This window comes from Callospermophilus lateralis, chromosome 8 (assembly GCF_048772815.1).
Source record: "Callospermophilus lateralis isolate mCalLat2 chromosome 8, mCalLat2.hap1, whole genome shotgun sequence".
NCBI classification, from domain to species: domain Eukaryota; kingdom Metazoa; phylum Chordata; class Mammalia; order Rodentia; family Sciuridae; genus Callospermophilus; species Callospermophilus lateralis.
Window position 1 is genome coordinate 111,546,326 of NC_135312.1, and position 23,514 is coordinate 111,569,839.

The 23,514-nt window shown below is 33.6% G+C and overlaps 1 protein-coding gene across 3 annotated transcripts; it reads left to right on the top strand.

Moving 5' to 3' along the window:
• The first annotated feature begins 8,335 nt into the window (after positions 1-8,335).
• Positions 8,336-22,857, top strand: Plrg1 (pleiotropic regulator 1). 3 transcript variants are annotated; one of them, XM_076863922.2, is made up of 15 exons: positions 8,336-8,444; positions 9,888-9,998; positions 11,007-11,149; positions 11,909-11,962; positions 12,580-12,673; positions 12,893-12,980; positions 14,411-14,512; positions 15,465-15,557; positions 16,932-17,081; positions 17,172-17,273; positions 17,770-17,872; positions 18,538-18,646; positions 19,764-19,903; positions 20,315-20,508; positions 21,168-22,857. In XM_076863922.2, the coding sequence occupies exons 2-15, from the start codon at positions 9,964-9,966 to the stop codon at positions 21,225-21,227; spliced, it is 1,467 nt and encodes a 488-aa protein (XP_076720037.1). In that variant the 5' UTR covers positions 8,336-8,444; positions 9,888-9,963; the 3' UTR covers positions 21,228-22,857. The 3 variants fall into 3 exon arrangements, with proteins under 3 accessions (XP_076720037.1, XP_076720036.1, XP_076720038.1); XM_076863921.2 differs by having other exon boundaries at positions 9,888-9,994; XM_076863923.2 differs by lacking the exons at positions 8,336-8,444; positions 9,888-9,998 and adding an exon at positions 10,292-10,349.
• Positions 22,858-23,514: the final 657 nt, after the last annotated feature.

Consider the following 23,514-nt stretch of genomic DNA (forward strand, 5'->3'; position numbering starts at 1 on the left):
CTTCTGCTTGAAGACCAGAGAGAACTTCAACTATATATACTTGGCTCCTCTGTTAGGCATGATTTCAGAAATGGTTACCTTCCCTTAGTTAATATTTAATTTTTTGGTTCTCTCGTTGGATGAACCATTTTATCACTTAAGCAACATCTTCCCAGCAAGACTTATTTACTTGTGATACAACTCTTCTCTGCTGTTGGTTTAATTTAGAAACACTAATCTCCTCAATTCATTTAACCAGAAAAATGATGGAAATTTAGAACATTCCTGGAAGAGATGTATCACATTTCTCATAAATTAATGCCACACAAGTTCACAAAGAATGTGCAGGGAAAAAAATTTAATAGAATCACAAAGTTTGAGCCATTCAGAAAGCAATCACTAAGATTAGGAACCCACTAAAGATACAACATGTGTGCTAGGTTTTGAGGCAAACATATAATGCAATTTTACAAGAGGCCATTAAAACCAAGAGTAAATTATTTCATCATGTGTTTATCCTTTCTTTAGACATTAATCAGAATTAAAAAATAACAATTCATGTCTTTGATAGACAAACACCGGAAAGAAAATGTCCAGATCTTTTTTTAACCCTGACTAGTTTTTATACTTTGTCTTTTATTAATGTAAATTAAAACTTACAACAAATTCTAATCATTATTAAAATAACTAATAGTTTATAGATTCTCAAATCAAAATTGACATTATAGTGACTGGATACATAGTTAGCATTTCATATAATCCATAATAATCACTTTTCATATTTTATTTCCTATCAGATTGTTTATTAAAAACAATGTCATTGTAACATTGGGAAGCCTTCATAACAGTAATGACTTTGTACTTCTCTTTCAGTTTGTTCCCACACTTAATTTTCCTTCATCATTTCTCATAAGTCACAAGATCCATCTTTCTTATCTGTTCATTTGTTTATTGCAATTGAGACTAAGAACTCCTACAAGAATCAAAAGGAAATCCCATCAGGTGCACTGTTTAAAAGTATTTCCTGTTTTATTTTGTTCTGTTTGTATGGAAAGTAAAATAGTCTTATTAAATTTGAAAAATGTTTTTATTAGGAAGACGATAAGTTATCTGAGTTTGGATTGGGGAAGTTTTAAACAGTGCTTTGAAACACAATCTTAGTAATAGTGTGAAACAGTGAATTTCTTTTTTTCTCTTGATAGTATAGATTACATTTCCAAATTCTTTTAACTCAGATATATAGAAACAGAATATTGAATTTAATTGAAGAAATATATTTGATTGCATTTTTTCAAATTTGTGCCCAATTATTAGTCGTGAATGAACATTTTTCTTTATAATTATATTCTTTAGAATATACAGAGGGGCACACAAGATGACAGAAAAATTAACTCTATCAATTAAAATAAGATACAAGAATATTTTCCTTCCAAACATAACTGAGAAAATTTTATTTTAAGAATCTGGACAGATTTTATTTTGTGATGTATAGGTTCTTGCTGATTTTTAAAAGAACTATTTGTTAAGAAGATTCAAACAATTTGATGCGATGTATTATTATATTTCCAGTCCACAAGTTATAAATATTAATTTTCAGAAATTGTTTCATTTTGTTAGTTTCTTCTAGCATATAGTAGACTCTTGTTCAAAGTTACAGTGAAAGTTCCTTACCACTTAGCTCTGCTGCAGCCAGCCTTCTTACCACTGGCAGAAGGAAAATGGAAGAAAACTAAAGGAATGATCTGTAAGAACAGAGAGACTTATGTTCGTTCTATGTGAGTAGTACCTAAGAACCTCCTAAGTGACAGGTGGTCTGGTGGGGCCTGGGGATACGTTGGTGAGCAAGACAGACATAACAGACATTCTATAAATAAATATAGAATGAGTGAGAAAACTGGCCTTCGTTGATTCATTCCTCAGATGCCAACTACGATATTCATTTATCTTATTTAATTCTTGAAACTACTGAGCTCAACAGACAATGAAACTGAGGTTCAGAGTGGTTAAACTATCTAAGAGCACACAGAAAGTGCTAGTACCAGGACTTGACCCACTCTGTCTAACCCAACCTCTATGCTCTGTGCCTATTTTGCCAATATCGCCCAATGGAATGTAAACATTATACAAAATTAACCTGTACTTCCTTTTTCTGTTTGTTGCTGTTGTTTGGGGTAGTGTTGTTTGGGGTAGACACTACAGTAACCTCAGATGGGCACACACACTCTTAACCCTTACTTTCACATATATTTTCACCCTAATCTATGGGTGGGTGTGATTATTCCTGTCTGTGTGAGAGACATGGTCAGTTATGTTGGTGATGAGTTTCTTTAATTATAGTTCTTGTAGAACTTTTCTGTACTAACACTCTAACTTGCTTAATATTATAAAGTAAATGAGCATGTTTTCAAAGAGAAGAAACGTATTTGCAGAGATCCCACTTAATAAAATGTTTACATTTTTCACAAAGTTGATGCCATTGGTGGAGGATAAAGGGAGTACTGTTTGTTCAGTTATGTTTTGAGGTCAATGTTGCACTGCTCGTCCTATTAGCTGATGTTATTACCTAAGTCCAGGGCAGTAAATCAGTGACAGAGAAAACAGAGATAATTTGTCCTGCCAGCAGCTCTCTGGCATGAAAGGCAAAGACTCGCAGGCACTGATGGTCAATGCAATTGCTGCTGTTACTTTTATGATTCATGTCAGGCCTAATCTACATACAGCAAGGAGATTTGTGTTTAGTAGCTATTTACAGAGCATCTGCTTTGTGGCATGTAATTTGATAGGAGCAGGGACACTTAGGTGAACAAGATAGACAAGGGTCCTGGGCTTGTGAAGCTCTGTGTCTCATGGGAAAGAGAAAATGGACATTACCTACAGTAATTTGGGCTGAGTAGGAAAGCAGGGCTTTGGCAACAGTGACTTAAGAACCCAGTATTATTTCGGGGGGAAAAGGACTTGAAAGGAAAAGGACACTTGTGGACTAGAAACTCATAGTTTGAATCATTGTATGTTTTATTCATGCACCTGGCACCTAGGAAGGATTTTGAGCAAGTTTATGAATATATAAATGAACAAAGGAATAAAATGAAATATTGATCTTCTTTATCTAAATAAGTATAGTTTTGGAGATTTTAAACTAAATCATTCTTAGTCTTCAATCATATTTTCCTTGTTACCCTGAGCTACAGTTTGAGAATCACAATCCAAAGGGAAGAGTTGGAGGTCAGGCTGGACTAGAGATTTTTTTTTTTTTTTTTTTTTTTTTAGTTCTTCTTTGGTTCTCTTTAGTTATACATGATTTGAAATCCATTTTGATATAATTATACAAGCAGGGAATATATCTTATTCTAACTAGGACCCCATTCTTGTGGATGTACATGATGGTGGGATTCACAGTGATGTACATACGCAAATTATGTCAGATTCATCTCACTGTATTTCCTTTTCCTATCCTCCCTCTCTTCCCTCTATTCCTCATTGTCTAATCTCCTGAACTTCTATTTTTGTTGTACAAGCCCAAGACCAGGTGGCAGCGACACCTGCAGTTGGTTAGCCATCCTCTATGGGAAAGCAGGTGACAGGGAAGAAAAGGAGAAGGCAGCTCTCTCTTGTGGAGGGTCTTCCACTATTAACTTAGAAGATGTCAGCCTGCTCTATGTATAGGAGTCAACATGGAAAGGGATGATGGAATATTTTCTTCTTTCATCAGGTGCAGATCCTAAGAGCTAGAAAAAAAGACAAATTGATCTTCTAGTTTTGTCACATTGAGACAAAAAAAAAAAAAAAACCCACAAAGGGTATAGTGACCACCTCCCTTCTCCTGGAATGACCCCAACACTCAAGAGTGGAGCTCCAGTGGTCCTGCTGGTAGTATGACACCCTGACTTCTGAACACAGGTGACCAAGCTAGGGGTAGACATATTCTTTATTTAAGCAAGCTCTATCAAATTCTCTCCCCCGATTTGAGATTTGCAAAGGAAGTTTCAGACAACTGGGTGAGGTGGCCTGAAGTCATACACATTTCTAGAGAGAAAGTCTATAAGCTGCAGTAGCAGACCTACCAAAACCTGCAAACTTAATGGTTAAGTTTTTCTGTCAAATCTGAGACCCTTGATGGCCTTTCGATAGCACCTATTGCACTTTACCTTTCAATAACTTAGGCTGAGATGGTTTCTGGAACCCAAACAAATCTGAAGAAAAATTAAATTAAGTATTTTGGAATTGGGCTGGCTGCCTTCTTTTTAGGCAGAAAGTGCACTTTGGAGAAAAAAGCTATATTTTCCAATAATGCAACATATCACTAATTTTTTTTTACATATTAAGTATATGGTACCAACAATAAAACTCTGGAGGGAAATGAAATATTTAATTTTATTTTGAGTGCTTCAGTAACATTCATATTAAAAACTTTTCATCATTTGATAACTATTTTTTCAATTAAATTAGCAATATTTTCTGTAAAATAGTCTCAAGATTCATCAAAGATTTAATGAAGTTTTTATAAAAAGTTACAGCTTGATGAGAAAACATGGAGCTGTATAGATAAAAAAGGACAAATGGTCATATAAACGAGAAAGGAAACAAACACCTATTTAGAAAAATATTAAACCTACAACTTGGATCACAAGAGGATCGATCACAAGTTCAAGGCTAGCCTCAGCAACTCAGGGAGGTCTTAAGCAACTTAGCAAGACCTAATATCAAAATAAAAAATAAAAAGGTCTAGGGATGTGGATCAGTGGTTAAACACCCTGAATTCAATTCTCAGTTCCAAAAAAAAAAAAAATTGAACCCAGATATGAATCTAAGAAAACCAGAAAGGTTAACATGGAAACTGTATTAGAGAAGGGGGCAAAGGGCATAAAAAAATCTCCACCATGTCTATAGAAGTAAGGGAGATGGTACATGGGTCAACGAATAAGATAAGCTGGGGAAAGAGGCTTAACACGGGGGATAAACACGGCAGAGTACAAGATTTAGAATCCTCCGTCAATTCCCTGTGATTTCTTCAATATTCCAATTTATTTTGCTAAGAGTTTGTGGACCAGGTTTTCTTTTGAAAGAATTAAGGCCTACTTTAAGTTTAGTTCAGAATGAAAATAAAAGCTGCCTGTGTGGAAGTACTGACCTCTCACTTCTAGCTTCCATTTCTGCAGTTCTTTTCTTCTTAATAAGAAATAGAATTCTGATTGTAATAAAACTAACTCATATGGAGCAATTAATTATGTGCCAGACACTTTTGCCAGTACTTTACTCTTAATTTCTCCAGCGATGTTATTGGGTAGCATAGTAGTAGTATTTCCATTTTACAGATGGGAAATTGAGGCATGCAAAAGAAAATCATTCAAGATGACACTGCTGGTAAGTTGCAGAGAGGTGTTGAAGAATGACATTCTGGCTCCAAATTTAATATCCCTGCCTACTATGATGGGCAGTTTCTTCCTGTTATGCACAAAGCTTGTTTGATCTCTTTTATTGATATACTGTTCCTACCCCAGCAAAATGAACACTGTGTATGTACAACTGCCTAATTCTAGGAAGACACACACACATCTAACTATATTTTTAGAAGTTAATCTTTTGGGACAAAAGGCATGTAAAAATTTTTGATTAATTTACTGCTAAATTGCATATCAAAAATTTGCCTCCATTTGTACACCAATCAATCTTTAGGTTGTTCCCTCATCCTTTACAACACTGAGACTTGTAAACTTTAAAATTTGAACTAATCCATTAGGTGTTACAGAATATCACATTGTTGTATGACTAGCACTTCTTTAATTATGAGGCATAATGAGGATCTTTCTTGTTTGTATTTATTGACCCCAATATTTCTTTTATGATTAATTGCTTGTCAATGTGCTTTGTCTATTAGGTTGTTCATTTTCTCTCTTGATTTAAAACAGTTCTATTTATAAAAATAAAATTATCCTTTAGACTAACATATACATTGCAAACTTGTTCCCAATTTTCATTTATATTTTGACTTTATGCTCTCTCTCTCCTATGTACATATAAACATGTACCATATGGTATTTAAAAAATAATTATGATACCAAATTGTAAATACTCTTAGGATCCCTGAATTTGGGTCTAGCTCAAGAAGGTCTTCCCCAGTACAAAGTTTTGTTTTGTTTTTTTCAACTTTTTAAAAAATATTTATTTTTAGGTGTAGATGGACAAACACAATTCCTTTATTTTTATGTGGTGCTGAGGATGGAACCCAGGTAGTGGAGTGCTCTACCGCTGAGCCACAATCCCAGCCCTCAAGTTATCCATATAGATATACAATGGCTCAGAACAGAAACTCTGGACCTAAACTATTTGGATTAGAAACAACAAGAAGAAATTATAAACTCATAATTTTACAGATATGATAATCAGAAAACATTTCCTATAAAGATGTGTAAAGTATTGATACTGCAATCAAATCTACACTCACATAACCTAACACTGCTCAAGAGCAGAAGACATAATCTTTGAAGAAAAACAAATTTTTTATTGATACTAAAAAATAGGTTGACTGAGAACACTTTTCTTAAAATTTATACCAATAGTTTCACACAAATAGATAAGATATTATTATTTACATTAAATTATTTGCCATATTTGCTTTAAGGAAAAAAAAAAAAGTCTTCTGAGTCAGTATGAAGAGTAGTAGGGACATCTACTGGTCAAATAAGGAAACTCACAATGTCAGCCACTCTAGCTATGTTTTTGGAGGCTTGGGTTCCCTGGAAAATCCAATGAAATTTATAGATCCCTTGGGACGGGAAGACAAACAAACACAAACAAGTTTCCTATAGAAATACAAAATTTGCCTATGATATATGTAATTCATGAATCCCAGAACAAAATAATAGGGCTACATGAACTCTAAAATAAACTTGCATGAAACAATTCATAAATTCAAGAGTTTTTAAAAGATCAAAGTCTGGTGCAATTTACTTCAATCATTAGAATATTTTTCTGAGTCTGGGTTTATAACTTAAATGTTTCCAGAATGATAAAAATCTAACAGTTTAACACAAGTAGACAGTTATTATATTACCATAAATATATTACTGTTTCTATAGGTTTTATTGACATTTAAAACCATGTTCTTAAAAAAACTAAAATAAAATAGTGTTATTTTCTACAGTTACTACTGTCTATAGGTAAAGTAAAATGATTTAATTCTCCAAGTATGCATTTTATAATCACGGCATTTTCTTGCAAGGTCTACTATCACTGATCACTTTTACAGAAAATAATAGGTCAAACACACTTAAATTCAGAGATGACTGTATTTTCGAATAAAAATATGGCTTTCATGCTTTTAAAAAATTTTAAAAATCATGAATTTCTAAATGAGATCATTGATTGACATTACTATACTTTTATTAGATTTTTTCCTCCTTTTCAAAGTACAAGCAGTATTTTCTGGTGACAAGATCTGAAACTTATCATAGTTAAGGAAGAAGTAGGACCAGTGAAATGTTTGTCTATTTAAGTTTGCAAATGCCCAACTGCATCATTTTTTTTCTTTTTACACAGAAAAACAATTGCACATAATTGATCATAAACTCCAGATCTTATCTAGGTAGGAAACAAAACAAAAATACCAGTACTTGGCATCAGGATGCCTCTAAATAAAAATAGCTATGATCTCTGATTGTCTTTCTCCCACCAGCTTTGAAAAGCTGTGTCCTGGAATTGTTGATACCATATTAACCAGCAGACAACTAGGAAATGACCAAGACTTTGTATTCTTGAGATATTAAAAGAAATCTATGCAGCAGAAAATAAATTTGGGGTTTTGCCATATGCTGTTAATGAGATTATTTTTCACACCTACACGTCAAAATTTCTCAAACTGGAAAAAACAATTCTGCAACTTTTATTCAAGAAGTGCTTTTGCACTGCGTCAGAGGAACTGCTTTTAGTCACCAATACCAAAACAGTCTGCCAGCCAAGTAGCGGAACCATCGCCAAAGAGACCCCAAAGGCAGCAAGACCTTTGAACCCACAAAGGTTCGCTGTTCTGATTCTCCCTACAACTGATTTCTTAAGATCTGTTAATTAAAAGCGTTAAATTTCCGAGAAATGCACCATCAAGCAAGTCTCTAAGCCAAGACATGAAGGGAGAGTAAGGCCGAAAACATTGTTTTTTGGGTTTTATTGGCCCTGGGATGGGCGGGGGAAGATTCTCAAGAAGGAAGAGGGAAACCCGCCAGGCGCTTCCAAGAGTCTCCGCCCACAGGCTCTAGACCCCGCCCCGGAGGCGGGTCCGAAGAGGAAGACCCGCCTCTCGACCCCAGAAGGCCGGCGCGTTACTAGCGCGCGTGCGCGAGCTTACGTCACGTCCGGCGACAGGGCTCCGGATTCCGGAAGAGGCTGAAGAGTGGTGGCGGCTGTTTCTGCGTTGGCGATAAGTGTTTCTTGGTTGCCAAAGGGGTCAGATAAACGGAAGCGTCATGGTCGAGGTAAAGTGACACTTGGGACTCAAGAGTTGTTTGTTAATCTCTGGGCTTTTTTTCTTTGGCATTGTTCATAGGGGATGGAATGTGCTGGGAATATGGGGCGAGAAGAGGCTGCGAGGGGAGACGTTTTGACCGAGGCCGAGTGGTCTCTTTTTAAGATTTTCTGGGGAGGGAGGGAAGCCAAATGAGAATCCGAGTCGCTGCTTCTGTCTGGGCGGAAAGCCAGAGATAATTCATCCAATTCTTATTTGACCCTTGGGATCCAGCACTGCCTTCTGATGATGCTTGACCACTGGTACTGCGAGTGTCAAGTGATTGTGTCCTAAAGACTAGAGATCTTCTCTATTTTAGCGTTCAATTCGTCTCTCATTTCAGCTGTACTGCAGGGGTCCTAAAGACTAGAGATCTTCTCAATTTTTGCATTCAGATTTTATGTCTCTCATTTCAGCTGTACTGCAGGAGCCTGCCATTCTTGAAATTTTACATCTTTTCCCTAGCTTGAACTCCCATTCAGACAAACAGATCTTGTTTGTCTTATCTCAAATATTGATTCCATCCACTCGTCTCCATATCCTGCATTTACCTTAATTCAGACTAGCTTTATTCATCTTTTGCCTGGATTAGTGCATTAGCTTCCAGCTCATCTCCCTTCTTCCATTTTTGTTCTCCTATAATTTGTTCTCTTTGAAATGTGAGTTGATCATGTTTTGCAGGAATTCCTTTGACTCTGTTGGTAAAACAAAAATATTGGCTGTGTAATGGTCTGAAAGACCTGAGCTGATCTGAACTTCACCTACCCTTGCAGCTTCATCTTATAGGACAACCCACCCTCTCAGCCAGTGTACACAGTTGTGCAGTGTTTCTTACTTTATTTCAACTGTTGAGCACCTTTGCAGTCTGCCTTGATTGTTCTTATGTCTATACTGTAATTTTACAATCCCTTTGTCCTTTCAGCAGGGACTTCTCCTTTTCTACTTAAATATCATCTAAGAGATATCTCAATTATATTGAGTTCTTCCTGTGTTCCCTGAGTTAGCCCCTTATTTGTCTTCATAGTACTTTTCAAAATGCTGAATTATTTTGCTTATTTTTATTTGTCTGTTTTCTTTTGAACACAGGGACCATTATTACCTTTTCATTGTTCTCTGGGTAACTTCTAGCACAATACCTGCTAGATATATAAGTACAAACTCAATAAATATTCACTGAATAAATTACTAATCCCAGACATGACTCAATTGCTATACTTAGGGCTCTGGCCAAAGAGGAACTTTCTCCTCTTTTCTGAACTTGACTCCTGTAGCTTGCTACAAATAGCCACGATGCACTCAATATGTATAAAACTTTTTTACATATTGAAACATGTAAAATGTAAAAGTAATTTTGCTTAATTTATGATATGGGTAATTTGTTCCTAAATGTGCATTTATACTCTTTTCTTCCTAGGAAGTACAGAAACATTCTGTGCACACACTTGTGTTCAGGTCACTGAAGAGAACCCATGACATGTTTGTAGCTGATAATGGAAAACCTGTGCCTTTGGATGAAGAGAGGTAGGTATAGTTCTTATTCAGTTTCTAAAATATTTAAAATTCTGATATTGAGGGAAGAAAGCAAGGAGAGGAAGACCCTTAAAGGTCTTAAAATACTAATACACATAGGTTATCTATCCAATAAGAAATGATGTTCTTGCATAATTTCAGCTGATTTAACTTCTTCTACCTTTTACAATAAAATCTCAAAATTAATTAATTGCATTTTACAAATATCCAGTAATTAGGAGAGCCCCTTTTAGGTATTTTATCTTATAATCAATCACTTTGTATGTGCTTTCAGCTTCCCGCTGCTCTCAGAGCCTTGCTGAGCTGAAATTGTACCTGGCCAGTACCTCTACTCCCATCTTTTCTCGTTAGTATGATGAAGATTTTTGAGTGGTGGCATATTTTTGGTTCTACATCTCCAGCTCCAGTCTGGGATTGCATTATGTGCAGTGTTCCTTCTTTGCCCTTTACCCTTCTGTTAAAATCTATTTAATTCCTCAAACAAGCATTTACATTTAACTTATAAGGTGGACTATAAAAGTAATATAAGTGCATTTCTTTTTAAAATATTGAACTCATTAAGTGCTTTGATTAGTTCTAACTAAACTCTTTAGACACATCTAGTAAAGTTTGGTACAGATGGTTTAAACTATTTTTAGATTTAGACATTAGAAATAAAGTATATTGACTGAGGTTTTTAAAGGATATATTAATTTCTGTATATCTTTAATTATTTGGATCCTTGGGAATTAATCATGAAAGGTTTTGTCTTTTTAAGTAACTAAAATATTACTCAAGTTTAATGAATGTTACTGTGATACAAAAAATAAATTTATATGGTGTGGAAATGCACTTGAAAATTTTTGACTCTACTATTTAACTTTAAAATCTAATTAGAAACTTTTTCTACATGATTACACAAGCCTAAGCTATTAAAGTACTTATTTACTAGCTTTTCATAAACACATTGATGAAATATTTAAAGTATTTAAGGATATATTTTATGTTTATAATTTTTAAATAGTCACAAACGAAAAATGGCAATCAAGCTCCGTAATGAGTACGGTCCTGTGTTGCATATGCCTACTTCAAAAGAAAATCTTAAAGAGAAAGGCCCTCAGAATGCAACGGATTCATACGGTCATAAACAATATCCTGCCAATCAAGGTAAGTATAGTGTAAATCAGAAATGACAGGACTTATGTGAATTTTTTAAATATAAAAACAAATGTCTTATTAGTGCTCCTTCTGAAAGCCTTTATTATGGTCACACAGTATTATACCAGTATTAAGATGGAAGTTTTGACTTGCCCATGAGAGTAGTAGCTTAGATTATTGATTGATCATTTTTTTTTCTAATGGGAAATAAAAGCATATAATGATGGCAGAAATTTGTTGGATGTGCAGAAGGTCACAATGGAGACTAATGGAGAAAATTGAAGAATATTTCTAACCTGTAGGAAGATCATTTATCTTAGCTATAATTCAGAAAGATGAAATTAAGTATTGAAGTTGTAATGAACAAAGAGCATCTAAGATTCTACATAAATTAAAATTAGAGAGCTGGGAATATAGCTCATTTGGTAGAGTGCTTGCCATGCATGCACAAGGCCCTGGGTTCAATCCCCATCACTGCAAAAACAAACAAATGAAAAACAGAAACAACACTGCTGTTTAGCAAATGCATGAGCTTTCTTGATCTCTTACCAGCTAATGGACAAGGAAATAACCAAGTATATGGTTTATTGAGGTCAAAACAAAACTGATGAACTTTCCTTATTTTTGAGACTTAAATTTAGTTGGGAGAGGAAAAATCCAGTTAGTAACTTAATATTATTGATATATTCTAAAAGATCGTACTTGAATGTAAGATAGATTCACTATCAATACATTTATTTTCTTTTTTGTTGTTTTTTTCTTTTTTAGGACAAGAAGTTGAGTATTTGGTTACAGGTACACATCCATATCCACCAGGACCTGGTAAGTAAACTTTTATGTATTGGAAATAATCTTATTTTATTGCTACATATTTTTAGGCACCATGCTAGAATTTCAAAGGCAGTAAGACTGCTCTAGTTCTAGACCTAAGTTTTTTACCTGAGTGATTTAGACAGACATGCAACTATGTAAACATTAAAAATGATAAAAGTGTTGGTACAGAAGTAGGTATGATTAAAAATTACAGTGTGTGTGTTTGTAGGTGTGTAGATGAGTTGGCACATAGATGATATGGACAGGGTGGAGAACAGACAGTGCGTGGTATGTATAGAATGGAAAGTGCGGGGGGATTGGGTGCATCTTATAGTAACTTTCATTCTTAGAAACATTAGTATTTTGAGTAGCTGCTTAATTTTTTTGCTTTTGAAAGTAATATCTGAATTTTAATAATTTAAATTACGAAATTGGGCTATTTTAATACCAAGCTGCTTAAATTAGATCAAATTTAGAAACAAAGAAAGCAAGGCTTAATCAAAATTGTTGTAATATCACTGCCTGGAGATCACCAACTAGTGTCTTTTTCTCGAACAATTTATTTTAAATATATATAAATGAGAACAAAAATAACCACTAAGAAGAACTGATTTTATTTTTAATAGGAGTTGCTTTGACAGCAGATACTAAGGTCCAAAGAATGCCCAGCGAATCAGCTGCACAGTCCTTGGCAGTGGCATTACCTTCTTCCCAGGCCAGGTATCAGATGTTATGCTTATAATTACAAAGATTGAAAATATATTTCACCATTTACATTTTTTCAGAGTTGTTTATAACTGTGTATTTTATTTTGGCACTGTTCACAAAAATTTAAACTGACCATGTGACTGAGGCAATAATTACTTTTATAATATTTCTTTTGCCTCAAGTCGTGTGACTGAGGTATTAATTACTTTCATAATATTTCTTTTGCCTCAGAGTTGAGGGAAATCGTACTGCGCCTGGTGGAACAGAATATCGACATCCTGGGGCTTCTGACCGTTCACAACCTACAGTGATGAATTCAGTAAGATTCTCTGTCATATAGCAAAACAGGTTTCTAGCTTTTGGAATGTTACCTTGTTACCCTTATTCCAAAAGTTTTCCTTTAACTATTAGAGAAATTAACACTTTCTTGGAATTTGTGCCTATAAATAGCAGCTTGAGATAGTCATTAATATTTCTTTGCCCTAAAACTTTGGGTTTTAGTAAATTAACATATGTTTTAGAATTTGAAATCCTGTTAAATCCATATCTACTTGCACATTGCATGTAATACGTATTTTGATTAAGACAATGTGATTTTAGTATTTACTATGCAGTATTAAAAATACAGGAAGTATTATCCTGAAATTTGCGTTACTATGTGCTAATTATGAAAGTCTTCTTTCAGTTGAACTTTAAATTGGTGTGTGCTTATAGCTGAGTGCTAATAGTGTGGTAATATTCTTGGGCTCTACAACTAGCATTTTATAAATGAGAGTGTAGAAATTGGTTTATTTGTAAGTAAACAACAATTGCTCTTAGTGAAAATAGTTGTAGAAAAAAAATAACAGAAAATGTGAAGCTATTATGTGTCTTGACGTAAGTATGGGCTTTACAACTATATTATATTTTTGTTTTTGTTTTTTTCAGTGTAAGAATCGAACTCATCAGTTTTTTATGGATTCTGTTTCATATGAAGTGAATGAATTTGTGATGCTCACACCACATGTTTTCTTCATTCTCATTTAGAGCAGTCTCTGTGTTCAAGCTCTCTACATCTTCGGGAGGATATAATTTAAACTTCTTGAGGGCAGAATTTTATGTTCTTCTTCTTTTTTTTTTAAATTAATGTACACTAACAATAGGTGGTACAGGTTGAGTTGCCCTTATTCGAAGTGTTTCGAACCAGAATGTTTCAGATTTCAAACTTTGGATTGGAAATATTTGTGTAGCCTTTACCTGTTGAGCATCCCTAATCTAAAATTTTGAAATCTAAATTCAATTTCGATTTCAGAGTAGTTTGGATTTATGGATTAAGGATGCTCAATCTGTATCAGTAGTTTACCTTTAAAATAGTATTTAAGTGCTTGTATTTAAAGATGAATAGAAACCCATGATAAAAGCATTTTGCTGTTCATTTTTCAGCATGGGCACATATAAGTTAAAGAATTTTTACATAAGGTCAGTCAGCTAGAAAATGGCATAGCTGAGTTTTGAACCCAGAATGATGTCTGCTCTTAACTAATACTCTGCCTCTCTGAGGTTTTTTTACTTGCTTTTAAAAATGAACATACAGAAAATAAAGTTCTGAAATAAGAGTCTTAGACTGACTTTTCAGTTGAATATGTTAGGTGTTTTTCTCTCATTTAAGGGGAAAAATTTTCATAAATCCCCTTTTAATCCATCTTTTAATTAAAAACCAAACTTTAAATATGACTTCTTTATTGATAACGTAATCTGTTCCATATTTAGATGGTTATGGAAACTGGCAATACTAAGAACTCTGCGCTGATGGCCAAAAAAGCACCTACAATGCCAAAACCCCAGTGGCACCCACCATGGAAACTCTATAGGGTGAGCAAATCTAGATTTTATTCCACTATGTACAATATCATTGCTTTCCATTTGATGAGAGCTGAAGAATAGAAAAAGGAAAAGGAATGAATATGAAAACAGTAGAGTGATCTGCGGTGGGATGAGAAGGGGCTTTTGCACTGTTAAAAGATATCTTGAGATTTCCTTGGGTAAAAGGTATACTAGTATTTTTTGTAAAGTGCAGTATAAAATATTGACAGAAGGCTACTAAATGCGTAGGGCAGGCAAAATAAATATAGGAAAATATTTGAAGTATTTAACATGAAGGCTGAGGAATAAACACCTTATTAGTGAGTTTTTATACCTACTAATTATTCTTTCAACTGCAATAAATTAAAATAACTCAGAATGATAAAATTTATATAATAGGAAATGTACAGCCAACATGATCTTATTTTTCAAATGATCACATTGTAAGAGACTTTTTTCTTTTGATGTATAGGTCTACTGAATTTTAACTGATATATAGGTTTGGGTAACCACTGCCATAATCTGCATCAGCTCAAAACACCACTGTGTTGTTCTTTTCATCATGCCCTCCTCCACACCTGGCAATCACCGATATGTTTTCTATCACTGTACTTGTGTCTTTTTTACAGTGTCAGAATGGAATCATACATTATGTACTTTTTGAGACTGTCTTTCTTTCTTCATTCTTTGCCTTTGAGATTCATTCAAGTTATTGTGTGTGTTAGTAAAGCATTCCTTTTTTTTTCTTTTGAAGACTATTATTCCTTTGTATAGATGTACCGCAATTATGTACCCATTCATCTATTTAAGATAAGTTAATGTTGCTCACGCTAAAATATATTGTCAGATAATCTTGTAAACATATAAAGATGCTGCAGTTCAAACCCAGGTTGTGGTTAAAATTGAATACATTTTGACTAATGTGTAGATGATTCTGCCTATTTTACTTTTTCTTATTCAGGTTATCAGTGGGCATCTTGGTTGGGTTCGATGTATTGCTGTGGAACCTGGAAATCAGTGGTTTGTTACTGGATCTGCTGATAGAACTATAAAGGTAATAAAAAGAAAAGATAAACAGGACTTTGTGTTTGTTGCAGAAGTTTAAACTATTTTAAATTATTTCCTATGGCAAGGAATTGTATTGCAAGCCTTCATTTCTTGGACTTCAGCATGTAGTCTGTAATAGTAATAGTTTGAAATAAATATCTATTTGAAAAGAGACATTTAAGCAATAGGGGTTTTATCCTAATCATAATAACCTAATTCCTTAATACTTTAAGATTTTTCCCCTGGTTACAAAATTAAACCAGGCTAATTTATAGAACATGTGGAAAATTTAGAGAACTGTGAAAGAACCACACAGTTGCTCACTCTAAAATATATTGTCAGATAATCCTACAAATATCAGATATTTAGACAAATTTAATTTTAAAAAGCATTTATTTCTGTGTTTATATACATCAGTACATTTACTTCTGAACTTTTTTCAGGGACTTTTTTCAGGGTGTTAAGGTATAAATATGTATCTTTTTAAAAATATTTATAACTTTGTATCTATTTTCATTTAACATTATATCAAAGCCATATTATAAAAAGTCTGTATCTTTTTAAATGGTTACATAATATATAATTTTGATATTCTATAGTCTGTTTTCCTATTGTTGAACATTAAAGCTTTTATTTTGATGATTTTTATTATTAAAATGATGCTGTATGGGTCTGGGGTTGTGGTTCAGCAGGAGAGCGCTCACCTGGCAAGTGTGAGGCCCTGGGTTCGATCCTCAGCACCACATAAAAATAAGTAAATAAAGGTATTGTGTTCAACTACAACTAAAAAATAAATAAATATATATATATTTAAAAGTGATGCTGTAGTTAGCCTTTATGCATACATGTTTTTCTGTATTTTATTTTGTTATGGTACATTCCCAGAAATAGGAACGTCAAGTATTTTTGAGGATACCCAAAGTATAAATTACTTCCCAAATGACTTGCAGCGTATTTCAGAGAATCCATTCCAGTCCATCAATTTTGTATTTCTTTATCTAATAACATAAGTAAAAAATGGGTATCTAATCTTTTTTTAAGTAGTTCATACAAAATTTCTATACAAATTTTCATTTATTTGTGTTCAGTTTTTCTTTTTCAGTTGTCCTTTGCCAACCTAATACCATGTTATTCATATTTTTATTATCAATGATATATTTTACATATTGTTTAGAATATTAGCCTTTACCTCTATTGCAAACATTTCTCTAGTTTGACAGTTTGAGCATGCCTTTTACATTTTCTTTTATTTGGAAAGGATCATTTTTCAAATTTTTAATTTGTATGTATATGTGTGTATATATTTGGGGACTTAACATTAGGATTCTAAATATTTGCTTTGGGGTAACCAACAAAATGAAAAAATATTCTTTGATTGCAGATCTGGGACCTGGCCAGTGGCAAGTTAAAACTCTCGTTGACCGGGCATATCAGTACAGTGCGAGGTGTGATAGTAAGCACAAGGAGCCCATACCTGTTTTCTTGTGGAGAAGACAAACAAGTAAAATGCTGGGATCTTGAATATAATAAGGTACTCTTAGAGTTAAGTATTGAAAATACTATGAGCTACTGTTTATTTTTCTAATTTTAGAAAATTTAACTTTATTGCCTTATCTTTTAGGTTATAAGGCATTATCATGGACATCTAAGTGCAGTATATGGTTTGGATTTGCATCCAACAATCGATGTGCTGGTAACCTGTAGTCGAGATTCAACTGCTCGGGTAAATGAGATAAAGCTGTGTGTTTGTAAATGTATTGCATCTTGTCATATACATATTTGATATCAGTCTTATATTATTTGATAGAGCATTAAAAATAATTGCTTGATTTGTCAATACCCTAGTCCCTCCTTTTCTTGACTTGTGGGTTTTTTTTTTTGTTTTTTTTTTTAACCACCTTAGGCTTCAGTTCTTTGGCCTTACATTCTCATTTTCCCATTTGTCACAACTGTTGTCCATTATCTTTTTTATTCATTAGTTCATTATGCCCATTAGTCTTTCCTTACCCTTATCTTTCAGCTTTTTATTTTCCCTTTGCAGCTGTTTTCTAGTTATATTCCCTGCCTAGCTTATAAATCATTATCCTTCTTGTAAGCATTTCCTTTATGATATTGAAGCACAGTTATCTAGTAAATTCCCAGCCTCGAATTGATCCGGTTATCTGCCTGAGATATGAATACCTGTTCTTTTTAACAGTATATCTATTATATTTTTATAGATTTGGGATGTGAGAACTAAAGCCAGTGTACACACATTATCTGGACATACAAATGCAGTTGCTACAGTGAGGTGTCAAGCTGCAGAACCACAAATTATTACTGGTATGATAAGATACTTTGCATATTTATAGTCTGTTCATATCAAATATGTTATAATTGTACATATACTTCTCATTCATTGTGATTCTTTTTATTGTGTTTGTGATATTTTTGTATTATATATTTTAATCATAGGAATTTGAAATTTCTTATTGACTTCTTCTAGTTGTTTTTTACTTCATACTTTTTACATATTATAGGGTAGTTCATACACAGAATTTTGTAACATCCAACTAGAAAACTTTTTAGTGTTATTTTATAGTGCCAAAATTATTAGTCTAGGAAATTAAAGTTAGAAGACAAAAATACTCTGAGATCAATAACCTTTAGAACTGATGTAAACCTTGTATTTGTTAACAGTGGATCATTAAAACTAGAAAATAATTCCTTCACCTAACATTTTATTAACTAAGTATTTGTTGTATCTGTTATTTGTATTTGCAGTAGCTTTCAGTTGATAGCAAATCAAGAATTGTATTGCATTTTAAAAGAATTAACATTTAAAATCAACCTTGAGTTTTGGAACTATGATGAAATTAGCCAAGAGATGATAAGACTTTTATTTAATATGTATATATTTGTAGAAGAATGCTTCATATGTTGTCATATATCACTTTTGCTTCTTTTTCTTGGTTTATGTTTTGGATTTGTGTGTATTTCCATTACAGGAAGCCATGACACTACAATACGATTATGGGATCTGGTGGCTGGAAAGACAAGAGTGACATTAACAAATCATAAGAAATCAGTCAGGGCTGTGGTTTTACATCCACGACAGTAAGTGTGTGTGTGTGTTTTTTTTTTTTTTTTTTCATTATCTTCTCTTCCATCTTTATGCCTTAGTATAGTACTGAAATAACAACTTGAGCACTGCTTTTGGCAGTCATGTAGCCACTGTCACCATCAGTCCTGTTTCACTTGTGGACATGCATTTCTTCAGTTTTTCTTATGTTAATTATTTTGCTTTATGCCCTAAATAAGATGAGGAAAGCCTTTTATACAGTCACAAATACTATCAAGTTAGACAATATAAGTATATTATGGACAAAAGGTGCATATCAAAATAGAAAGTAACATTGGCTGGGCGTGCTTTGCACATAAATGATATTAGACTTGAGAAACACATAGAATGATTTAATTCTTAAGAAGTTCAAGAAAGTAAGAACCATGAACATTATAGTCAAGATATCCACAGAAATGGCGAAGAATATCACATCCTAGTGTTCGTCATATCAGATCACTCCTGACATTCTTCTGTTTGTATTTATATTTTTTCTTTTCCCTTTCTTTTCTAACTCTTCCTTTCTCCTGTCCTTCCCTTTTTCTTCCCTTTTCTCTGTTTTCACTCCTTTTCATCCTGTCCTTCACTTCTTTTCTCCTCTTCTCTCACTATTTCTTTCTCTTCCTTTTTCCAAAATTGTTGCTCACTCTTTTGCCTTTTTTGTGAAATTAGGTATTTGCATATTTATTACTCTTGATGTACAGCTTCAGGAAAATGAAAGAATAAAACATAAAATTTGAAAAATTCATTTAACTTGAAACAAGTACCTTGATATTTTTGCATGTTGATATGACACTAATATTTTGCTAAAATTGAGCTGGGTGCATGGTGGCACACGCCTATAGTCCCAGCTACTCAGGAGGCTGAAGAAGTGGGAGGTCTGAGGCCAACTTTAGCAACCCAGTTGAAACACTGTCTGAAAAAATAAAAAGGGCAGAGGATATAGTTCAGTGGTAAAACCACACATCCTGGGTTCAATCTCCAGAACAAAAAAGAGTGCTAAAACTACAGGTATCAGTGAATGTGCATGGGAAGTTAACTAAGCTTTTTAAAACCCACCATTTTGTTTAGCTTGATTTACATTACCATTAATTTATTTTGCTTTTATTTTAGTTACACGTTTGCATCTGGTTCTCCAGATAACATAAAGCAGTGGAAATTCCCTGATGGAAGTTTTATTCAAAATCTTTCTGGTCATAATGCTATTATTAACACATTGACAGTAAATTCCGATGGAGTGCTTGTATCTGGAGGTAACATAAGATTTTTATAATAAATGTGTTTAGTTCATTGTTTTATTTTTTAGTCAATGAATGAACATTTCTAAGTCGTCAGAGATAAGTATTATACCAGAACTTGCCTGAAGAGGGTATATTTGGATCTGTACGTGTTTGTTCTTATTCAGAATATATGTAGTATATTTCACAGTTAAGCTCACTTTAAGTTCCCCTGTGATAAATCTAAGTTAGAGACAGGTTTATGATGAGAATTGCATAATATTTGGTTGAGTATTCTGGAATTGACTGTCAAATTTTGTGATGCTTTTTAAGATCTATGATAAAATTAAAAACAGATGAAAGTAGACAAAGCAATATTAAGAGAAGTTTAGGTTAATTGTTTGTCAAGGGATACCAAACGTAACTAACTAGATCTTTTCCTTTAAGCTGACAATGGCACTATGCATCTTTGGGATTGGAGAACTGGCTACAATTTTCAGAGAGTTCATGCAGCTGTGCAGCCTGGGTCTTTGGACAGTGAATCAGGAATATTTGCTTGTGCTTTTGATCAGTCTGAAAGTCGATTATTAACAGCTGAAGCTGATAAAACCATTAAAGTGTACAGAGAGGATGATACGGCAGTAAGTTCATTGTTTTACATACATTTAAAGTAAAATAACAACTATAGCAATTTAGCAAGGGTCTTGATTATGGTATTAAGGTATTTGTCATCTTGAATAGTGTCTGCTCCTAGATTTCTGTATCATTTTCATTGATTTAAGTGAATATATCACTTCAGTTTTTTTAAAATTTTTTTTAGTTGATGATGGACTTTTATTTTATTCATTTATTTATATGCAGTGCTGAGAATTGAACCCAGTGCCTCACACATGTGAGGCAAGCGCTCTACCACTGAGCCACAACCCCAACCCTGAATATATTACTTTACTTTTATACCAACTTTCATTTTTACAGTTACTGGGAAAATGGTACACTAATAATAACAAATACTAAATTGCGTGCAAATTTATTCTAGAATCACAAGCTTCATGCTACTGTAGCTAAATGAAAATTTTATTTTGGATGAGAAACTACAAATTTATCTTTAATGAATCTATTCACTCTTTGTTATACTTGGATAATGCCTAAAGTTTGTTAGCTATTCCTAAAACCATTAATAACCTGCTAAATATGTAGTGAAAATAATATGACTTGGAATAAACACATTATTTTTGTTAAAAAGGAATTCTGGTAAACATGAATTCAACTAATAGCACTTCAATTTATTTTTTACTTTTAGACAGAAGAAACTCATCCAGTCAGCTGGAAACCAGAAATTATCAAGCGAAAGAGATTTTAATGTGGCATTGTCTTCATGGTGGTTTTTTTTTTTTTTTTTTTAAGCTTGGCATTGATGAGGATATCGGTCATTTTGTGTTCTGGCGGGAATATAAAGCAGAAACTCATTTACTGGAATCATTGCTGCTTAATATTTTACAATAAACTGTCCCCTATTCCCCCCCCCCCCGGTGTTTTTATTTGTAAAATAAACATTTTGTGATCCTAGACAGTAAGATGGAAATATCAAGCACATGGAGATTTATTAGACATGACTATTCTAAAGACAAAATTCTTGATAGTTTTATTAAAAAGCCTCTTTTAAAAATTGTCTATTATAACAACACGTTTTGAGGGGAGCAGGTGTTTTTTACAATCCTTTAAAAACTGATAATTTGGGATTTAAAAGTTTCAGTCTTAATTTATATATGTTCATTTCAAAAGCAGTTTTTGAGTTTGTTCTTTAGAATTCAGCAGTAGATACTGTTCAGGGAAAGATAAGATTTATCTATCTCCAAAACTTCCAGTTTCGCTAGCTTACAGAAATGCTGTAATACAGGTGTAGGTGTAATACTGGAGGCACACTGAGTAAAAGGCTGTTTATCTTTCCCAGAGAGGACTGGGGAAGACTTCATTGAGGAAGGACCATTTGAACTGACCTTGAAGTCAAGGAGGGCAAAGGAAACAGTGTTCTAAGCTGAGGCATTAACTGGATGAAACCAGATGCGGGAACCTGAGTGGTGTACTCTGGGACAGAATTGTCTGTCACAGTTGACTAATGGGATACAAAGCTGGTTCATGTTAGGAAAAGCTCATGGTCTGAGTTTGGATTCTATTCCACAAGCAGTAGGATACCAGTATTGTAATAGAAACTTAAGGAAATAACTATGGAGATACCACTGAAGATACTTAAAGCAGTAGCAAGGGGTACAATCTTCTGGAGATTGTATAGGAAGGTGTTTAAAGTTTCTAATTCTTATATCTCCTGGTAAATAACAAATTTTATAAATCCTGCCCTTGAGGTCCTGATTCCCCATCAGTCAAGATTTGTCCCACTTCACCTATGGTCAGAAGATTGTTATAAGAACAATCAATTTAAAAAATTTCCCAAGTTAAAAAATTGCACCATGAGTTCAAACATTTCCAGACTTTACATATCCCATCTTGCATGCTGTAGGTGGGAGTATAATTGTAACAATCTTTAGAAGTGTAGTTTTTTGTGTTTATTGAGAATATTTGAATCATTGGCCCAGTAACTTCATTTCTAGGAAACGGCCTAATAGGAGTAACCTGACAAGTGTACACAAGGAAGTTCATTGCACCTTTGTTCTTTAATATTAAAACTAACCCAAATGCCCTATCATTAAGGAGCTAGTTTAATAGATACAATCCTCCAACTTATTTCTTTGTATTCATGAAGAGAGTGAGGAACATCTAGACTTACTAGGGCAAGATGTCCAAAGTTTGCTCATGTAAAAGGAAGTTGTATATGCATTTTTGTAAAATAATGAACACTAAAAAATAATGGGAAAGTAGCGCCAGGTTGTTAACAGTGGCTTTGTGAAGGAGTAGAATTGGGAAATTTTCATGGTCTGCTTTATATATTTCTATAATGTTTTACTTTTCTATAAGCATGTATTTTGTAAACTTAAATAAAGGAAAAAAAAATAAACTAGTATCCCGGAGAGACTCTAATATGCTTTCTAAAAGAAGAAAGATATTGCTAGTACAAGAAAGTAAGATAGCCCATACTAATTTGCCTAGCAAGGTTTCAGCCTCTGTGTTTTAAGTTAGGAACCATTAGCAGTTTTAATGAGCATTGAAATCTAAAGAATTTATGCTATCCTTTATGTGTTGCAAAAGGTGTTGTAAAAAGTTTGCTTACCATATGAAACTCAAAATTTTACTCAGAATTTCATGTATATGTCCCTCTCAACCTGTTTGGTACAACTTCAACCAGAGGTTTAACCCAAATCTCCTACACTGCCTATGTCATATCTATACCTAAGCTACAAATATTACCTGAGTAAAACAGCTGTGCTAGCTGGATTCATTAGTGATCTATGACCACATGCCTCAAGGAGGCCATCAGTGATGACCAAATAATACATTTCCATTTTAAAAGCTTTCTGCCTCCTATTAAAATGATGAGACATCAGCCTACTCTTGCCATGTATGTGTGCCTACTCAAGGACTTTGCCCCCATGATTAACCATTCTCTTGCACCATTTAATTTCCTCTGTATCAAATGATCTTTATCAGCATAAAAATATAGTGACAGTCTTCAAGAAAAAAATAACTATTGTTCT